The sequence below is a fragment of the Chiloscyllium plagiosum genome, chromosome 13 (genome assembly GCF_004010195.1).
Source record: "Chiloscyllium plagiosum isolate BGI_BamShark_2017 chromosome 13, ASM401019v2, whole genome shotgun sequence".
Classification (NCBI taxonomy): Eukaryota; Metazoa; Chordata; class Chondrichthyes; order Orectolobiformes; family Hemiscylliidae; genus Chiloscyllium; species Chiloscyllium plagiosum.
In genome coordinates this window covers 75053892-75061764 of record NC_057722.1, presented here as the reverse complement: position 1 = coordinate 75061764, position 7873 = coordinate 75053892, and the positions used below count along the sequence as shown (strand labels likewise).

The following is a 7873-nucleotide window of genomic DNA, read 5'->3' as shown; positions in this document are numbered from 1 at the left end:
AAGTGTCACTGCGTACTGAGGTTCTACCTGTCCCCGGTGTTGCGAAGGATGGGCCTGGCCTCGCTGCCGTGGAACGCTCCGAGTAGTTGGACCGTTCCGTATCACCTGTCCTTTGTGGAGAAGTTTATGAAGAAAAACACCTTTGACCACAAATCCATCAGGAAGTGGTCAGCATGTAGTGTCCTTGAGACCCTTCGGGAAAAGGAGAGGGTGGATCCTATGGAACGGTTCCCTGAGCAGACTGTCAAATTATTTAATGAATAAAGTATATTTTTGAAATAAAAAAAATCACCCTAAACAGATGCTGTACGATCTTGCGACTTGGGTCTTTTCCTTGTTTTCCATCTGTGCTTTCTGGCTTTGGAAACATATGACTAACAGACAGATTCATCGGAAACTCTCTATTTTTTCCAATTTTTTCACTGTGTGGGTGTCACTGGCAAGGCCAGCATTCGTTGCCCATTCCCAAATGGCAGTGAATTGGATGGCAAACTAGGCTATTTCAGAGTTGACCACATTGTCATGTATTTTGAATGTATGAAGTTAAACCTAACAGTGTTGCATTATTGTGAGACTCTATTCCTCTAACACGTACATTCAATGTAGTCTGGTTTAGAAGGTTATCCAGAAAGGGATTGACAAAGAGTATTGCTGATAAGGCGTATAAGCACTGGATTGGGCCAGTTGGATTGAAGGGTCTAAAATCTTTATCTTGTATATTCTATGTAGTCCTACGTAATAAACAGGTAGGTAAAAACAAGGACTGCAGATGCTGGAAACCAGATTCTAGATTAGAGTGGTGCTGGAAACGCACATCAGTTCAAGCAGCCTGCTCCTCGGATGCTGCCTGAACTGCTGTGCTTTTCCAGCACCGCTCTAATCTAGAATCTATGTAATAAACAGTCAGGTGATAAAACTGACAAAATTATAATGACAACACGTACCTTGTGCCAACTGAATGAGTCATCCCTTGACTCCGTGAAAATGTTATCCCAATTTTCACCTTCACCTTTCACTTCTTTTAAGGTTACGAAATCCAGTGACGTGGATAACTGAAAAGTAATTGTAGTCAGTTTCTTTGGCCCTGGATTGAACATGGCAGAGGGTGAGGTGAGAAACAGAGAGAGAAAAGCAATGATAGAGAATTCATAAACTGCTAACATTTTCAAACATGCAACATGTAGGCAGACAAGGGCAGCTGATATATGGGAACACCACCACCTTCAGGTTCCCTCCAAGCCTCTCACCATCCTGACTTGGAAATATATTGCTATTCCTTTACTGTCACTGGGTCAAAACCTTGGTATTCTCTCACTAAAGGTATTAAGGGTGTACCTACAGCACATGGACTGCAGCTGTTCAAGAACGCAACTCACCCCCACCTTCTCATGGGCAAGTAGGGATAGGCAATAAATGCTGGCTCAGCTAGTGATACCCATGTCTCATGAGTGAATTTTAAAAAAATTTAATGGTATGGCCTTGGGTAGTGTTAGAAAACAGAGGGACTTGGGGTTCACGTACATAATTCTTTGAAGTTTGCATCACATATAGACAGAGTGATTAAAAAGGTATTTAGCACACTTGCCTTCATTGCTCGGTCCTTTGTGTACAGGAGTTGGGATGTCATGTTGAGGTTGTATAGGACATTGGTGAAGCCTCTTCTGGATTACTGTGTCCAGTTCTGGTCGCCCAGTTGTAGGAAGGATATTATTAAACTGGAGAGGGTTCACGAGAGATTTATCAGGATGTGGTTGGATATAGAAGCTTTGATTTAGACTGGATTGTGGTTTTCTATTCTTTCAAATGAAGTGAATTCCCCATCCTGTACTCCATCTCAGAATAACAGAATTGCTACAGAGCAATGGGAGTCCATTTGGCCCATCTGCCACAGTACTGCTCATCACACCTGCTGTCAAGGGAGATTTAGAGGCGACCACATAGAAGTTTTGTAAAATAATGAGGGGTATAGATAGACTTAATGGTAATTGTCTTTTCCCTAGGATGGGGAATTTCAAGACTTAGGGGGCACAGTTTTAAGGTGAGAGGAGAGATTTAAAAAAGACATGAGGGATAATTTTTGTACACAGAGGTTCGCATGTGGAATGAACTTCCTGAGGGAATGGTGGATGTGGGTAAATTACAATGTTTAAAAGACATTTAGATAAGTACAAAAAAAAGGAAAGGTTTGGAGGGATATGTGTCAGGAGCGGCAAGTGGGACTAGTTTAGTTTGGGATTATATTCGGCATGGACTGGTTGGACCGAAGGGTCTGTTTCCGCTCTGTATGACCCATGACTCTTGATAATCTCACCCAGGAATCAATCTAGTATGCCATCACTGTACAGCCCCTAGTTAAGCATCTCTATCCTTCAATAATATAACCAAACTGTACAATATTCCATGTGTGTTTGCACCAAAGCCCTATACAATTGGAGCGATTGTCCCTTACTCTTCTACTTTAGATTTCCAAATTTCCTTTTTGCTCACTTTTACTATGGTTCTAGTAAAAGTATGCCCGTGTCTCTGTGAAAATCTAATTTTAAAAGTTTCTCATTATTTCAAAACAAACATTCTGGTATTCTATTTCTCACAAAATGTATTCCTCATCTTCGACTCCATCTCAGAATAACAGGATTGTTACAGAGCAGCAGGAGACCATTTGGCCCACCTGCCACAGTATTGCCCACCACAACTGCTGTGAAGCCTCTTTGTGTCTGCCTCACAGATTACTGTCCCACCTGTCTCTGCATTGTCAGCAAAGTTACATAAATTATTCTCAGACTGGCAAGACCATAATAAGGAGCAGCACTGACAGGCCATTTAGCCCATTGGCTCTGCTCTGCCCGACAATGAGATTGTGGCAGATCTGATAAACCCTCATCACCACATATTCCAGGATTCCTTCACTGAGTAAAACCTCAGCCTCGCATATACTTCATCAGTCAGCTTCATCAGCTCTCTGAGGAAACAGAGGGAATGGTCAATGGATTTTTTTGGCGGTGGGGGGGCGGGGGGTGTTGAAAGACAGTTTGTCATAGAGTTTCCTAGGGGTCAAATTTAGACCTTTGTTTTCCTAATGTATATTAATAATCTAGAACTTGGGTGTGTTGGGGCCAATTTCAAAGTTTGCAGATAACACAAATTTGGTAGAACTGCAAACTGTAAGGAGGACAATGGGGACAAATGAAAGCTTTTCATTGTATTTTGCTGTATTTCACATGAATTCATCCATTCATTCATTCCCATCCATTCAACCATTCATTCATTCATATATCCAAAAGGACATTGACAGTTTGGTGGAGTGGGTAAATAGGTGGCAGCTGAGATTCACTGCAGAGATGTAGGAGTGATGCATTTTGGTGGGAAGACCATTGAAAGACAATGCAATGTCAGTGTGCAGTTCTAAGAGGGTGAAGGAGCAGAGAGACCTGGATGTGTATGTAGACATATCACCATAAGCGGCAGGACAGGTAGAGGCAGCAGTAAGTAAAGGATACAGTACTCTTGGCTTTACTAATAGGGCCATAAAATACAAAAGCAAGGAGGTGATACAGAGCTTGTACAATACACTTGTTAGGCCTCAGCTGGAGTATTGAGTCCAGTTCTGGTGTGGGCATCATATTTTGTGAAAGAAATCAGAGAAAGTGCAGAAGCAATTTACAGGAATGGCTCCAAGGATGAGGAGCTTCAGTGATGAGGATAGATTGAGGAAGATGGGACTGTTCTCCTTGGAGAGAAGAAGGCTGAAAGGAGATCTGATTGAGGTTTTCAAAATCATGAGCGGGCTGGATATGGAGAAACTGCTCCCGCTCGCAAAAGCAACAAGAAAACACATGAATTTAAAGTGACCTGCAAACGAAGCAAGGCTGAAGCGAGGAAAAGCTTGTTCACCCAGCAAGAGAATGGAATGCATTACCTGGTAAGGTGGTGGACGGAAATTCAATTTAGGCATTCAAGAGGACATTGGTTGAATATCTGGAGAAAAATAATATGTTGGGGTATGGGGCAAAAGCAGGAGATTGGCACAAGGTCATGATGCTCAATTTTTAAGCAGATACCGGCATGGTGGACCAAATGACCTTCTTCTGTGTCATAACACGTCTGTGAGCGAAGGGTGTTCTCTGCATCTCTGTCTTAAATGGGGAACCTCTTTCTCTGAGATGATGCCATCTGGTTCTAGATTCTACCACAAGGGGAAATAGCTTCTCCGTGTCCACTCTGCCAAGCTCTCCAAAAATATTCTAGGTTTCATCACAGTCATCTCTCATTCTTCTCAACTCCATTAAGTCATTAAGTTAGATTAGATTCCTTAGTTTGGAAACAGACCCTTCGGCCCAACAGGTCCACACCGACCCTCCGAAGAGTAACCCACTCAGATCCATTTCCCTCTGACTACTGCACCTAACATTATGGGCAATTTAGCATGGCCAATTCATCTGACCTGTCTGTCTTTGAGCTGTGGGAGGAAACCCACGCAAATAAATGGTTTATTTGAAATCACAAGCTTATGGAGCACTGCTCCTTTGTCCGGCGAAGTGACCTATGACTGTGATTACAAACAAACCTGTTGGACTATAACTTGGTGTCGTGTGACTTCTGATTTTGTCCAGCCCGGTCTAACACTGGCACCTCCACACCAGAGGTTATAAATAGTTGAGGCCTCAGTAATGATCCCACTCGTTACAGCTTACCAACCCGAAATGTCTTGTTTATCCCAATTAACCCTGCCCGTTAAACAATCCTCAACATGTGCTGGTATGCCCAAGAATGCCCAAGTCCATGATCCATTTTCTAGGAGACACAAAGTAAAATTACATAAACAAAACATATAAGGAAAGTCAAATGAAACTCTGAACTATAGGAGGGAAACATACCGGCAGACACTTTGAGCTGACTTTCTTTTGCCTTTTTCATGTATTTTTCCATTTCTCTGTCACGTAACCTGGTAAAACATCACAGAAGTACAAGTGCGCTGAGAGCTAACGTGGCCTGGCAAAGCACCCCCGCACAAAGGAACAGAAAGAGAATACTGCTGATGCTGGGAATCTGAAATTATGAAAAAGTAGGAAGTGCTGCAGAAACTCAGCAGCATTTGTGGACAGAGAAACTGAGTAAACGTTTGGAGTCCGGTATGACCCTCCTTCATTAGCCTTCCTCAGCAAGGGAACCATTGGCTTTAAAACTTACCCTTAATGTGTAGCTGAAATAAACATTTTGCACATTTTTTCTTAGAAGCTTGAATTCCCCTTAATTTCATCAAGTGACATAACAAAAATATACAGTAACAATAAAATTGATGAAATTTATTTGGATTAAAGCACGGTCTGCTGGAGTAGGCAATAATATAATATTTAAACATCTTGTTTGCACATTATTTTGAGTCTAAGCCTGACTTCAGTTGTTATACTTTGGGTGATTTGGAGATGCTGGTGTTGGAGATTGGGGTGTACAAAGTTAAAAATCACACAACACCAGGTTATAGTCCAATAGTTTTAATTGGAAGCACTAGCTTTCAGAGCACTGCTGTTTCATCAGGTGGTTGTGGCGTACACAATTGTAGGACACAGAATTTATAGCAAAAGTTTACATTGTGATGTAACTGAAATTATACATTGAAAATTACCTTGATTGTTTGTTAAGTCTCTCATCTGTTAGAATGACCATGATAGTTTCACTTCTTTCATCGGAAAATTGCAAAACGTTTTTTAAAAGTTACATTGTCAAGTGAACTTAAACAATTGGTGTCAGCCTAGATAATGTATTGAAGGTGTTAGCACCCCTCTGTGCTGCTGTCTGGGCCATAATGTTTCGACTGATTCTAATCTAAATAATTAATTAACAGAATCTTATGTGGATTCATGCAGTTTTTAAGCAAAGTACAACGTAACTCTGCAAGTATAAATTCACCCCACAAACTTATATATGTATGTGTGCGTGTGTGTAGGAGTGTCTGGGTGTGTGCACAGTGTAATGGGGTCACCTGTAGTGTGACATGAATCCAAGGTCCCGGTTGAGGTCTTGTCCATGGGTATTGAACTTAGCTATCAGCCTTTTCTCGGCCACTTTTCCCTATTGTCTGTTCCAAAGTCTGCCTTGGAGGATGGTCACCCAAAGGTCCGAGGTCGAATGTCCTGGACTGCTGAAATGTTCTCCAACTGAAAGGGAACAATCCTGCCCATTGATTATTGTGCGGTGCCCATTCATCCGTTGCTGTAGCCTCTGCTCGGTTTCACCAATATACCACATTTTGGATCATAACTTTTCTCCATTTGTCCTCTATAACAAATACCTCCCACCAGTGGTGATGCTGTAGCATTTCCTCGGCTTTACCTCAGAGATTGTATAATGCTCCAAGACGAAAATAGAAATTGCTGGAAAAGCTCAGTGGGTCTGGCAGCATCTGTGGAGAGAATTCAGGGTTAATATTTCAGGTCGAGTGACCCTTTCTCAGAGAAAAGGCTGTTCTGATGAAGGGTCACTCAACCCAAAATGTTAACCCTGAATTCCCTCCATAGATGCTGCCAGACCTGCTGAGCTTTTCCAGTAATTTCTATTTTATCTTTGATTTACACATCTGCAGTTCTTTCAATGTTTATTTGTACAATGCTCCAAATCATTTTGCTTTCAAAACTGGTATAAGCTTTTATCTTTAATTCTAAGGAATATTTGAAAAAACAGGGAGTTGTGCAAATGTAAACTCAGAATGTATGATGGGATGGAAACTGAGTTACTTTGGTACATTAGTTCAATTATTTTCCTGTCTTCTATGTGGGGATTACAATTCTTTCCTGAGTCATTTTATGAAAATTAAACCAATTGGGGATGGACTAACCTATACTCAAAAAGAAAGAAAATGAGGCTTCAAAATGCAAATTCATTAGACAGTTGTGATTGAGTAGTCATCTAATGTCATCTTCTAGCAATTGACTCTGGCAATCCATGTAATGAGACAACTATTTCATGCTTTTTTGACAAAAGGAAATATAGCTTCTACATAAATGATTTGGAGGAGAACACAGCTGGTCTCATTAGTAGGTCTGTGGACAATAGAAAGATTGTGAGGAATAATGTCAGAGGATACAGCAGGATATAGATCAGTTAGAGGCAGGGGCAGAAAAATGGCAGATGGAATTTAATCCAGATAAATGTGAGGTGATGCATTTTGGAAGGTCAAGTACAGGTGAAAATTACACAGTGAATGGCAGAACCCTAAGGAATCTGCAGAGGGATCTAGGTATGCAGGTACACAGATTTATTTATTTATTTATTCATTCATTTTGTGGCATGTAGGCATTGCTGGCTGGGTCAGCATTTATTGCCCGTTCCTAGTTGCCCTTGAGAAAGTGGTGGTGAACTGCCTTTTTGAGCTAATGCAGTCCACCTGCTGTGGATTGACTCACAATGCCCCTAGGGAGGGAATTCCAGGACTTTGACTCAGCAACAGTGAAGGAACAGCGATGTATTTCCAAGTAAGATGGTGAGTGGCTTGGAGGGGAATTTGAAGGTGCTGGTGTTCCCATATATCTGCTGCCCTTGGCCAAGATGGAAGTGGTCATCGGTTTGGAAGGTGCTGTCTGAGGATGTTTGGTGAATCTCTGCAGTGCATCTTGTAGATAGTACACACTGCTGCTACTGAGTGTCGGGGTGGAGGGAGTGGATGCATATGGATGTGGTGCCAATCAAGCGGGCTGCTTTGCCCTGGATCTTCATAGAGTCATAGACATGTACAGCATGGAAACAGACCCTGCGGTCCAACCCGTCCATGCCGACCAGATATCCCAACCCAATCTAGTCCCACCTGCCAGCACCCAGCCCATATCCCTCCGAACCCTTCCTATTCATATACCCATCCAAATGCCTCTTAAATGTTGCA

At 42.0% G+C, this 7873-nt stretch overlaps 1 protein-coding gene across 1 annotated transcript in view; it reads right to left on the bottom strand.

Annotated features, from left to right (window-relative positions):
- LOC122556201 (glutamate-rich protein 6-like) overlaps nt 1–7873 on the bottom strand; it is a 67882-nt gene that overhangs the window by 11086 nt on the left and 48923 nt on the right. The window contains exons 11-12 of the mRNA XM_043702749.1: nt 4875–4942; nt 945–1084 (exon numbers count right to left, since the gene is read on the bottom strand). Of these exons, the coding sequence (XP_043558684.1) occupies nt 945–1084; nt 4875–4942 (208 nt within the window). The remainder of the gene's footprint in view (nt 1–944; nt 1085–4874; nt 4943–7873) is intronic.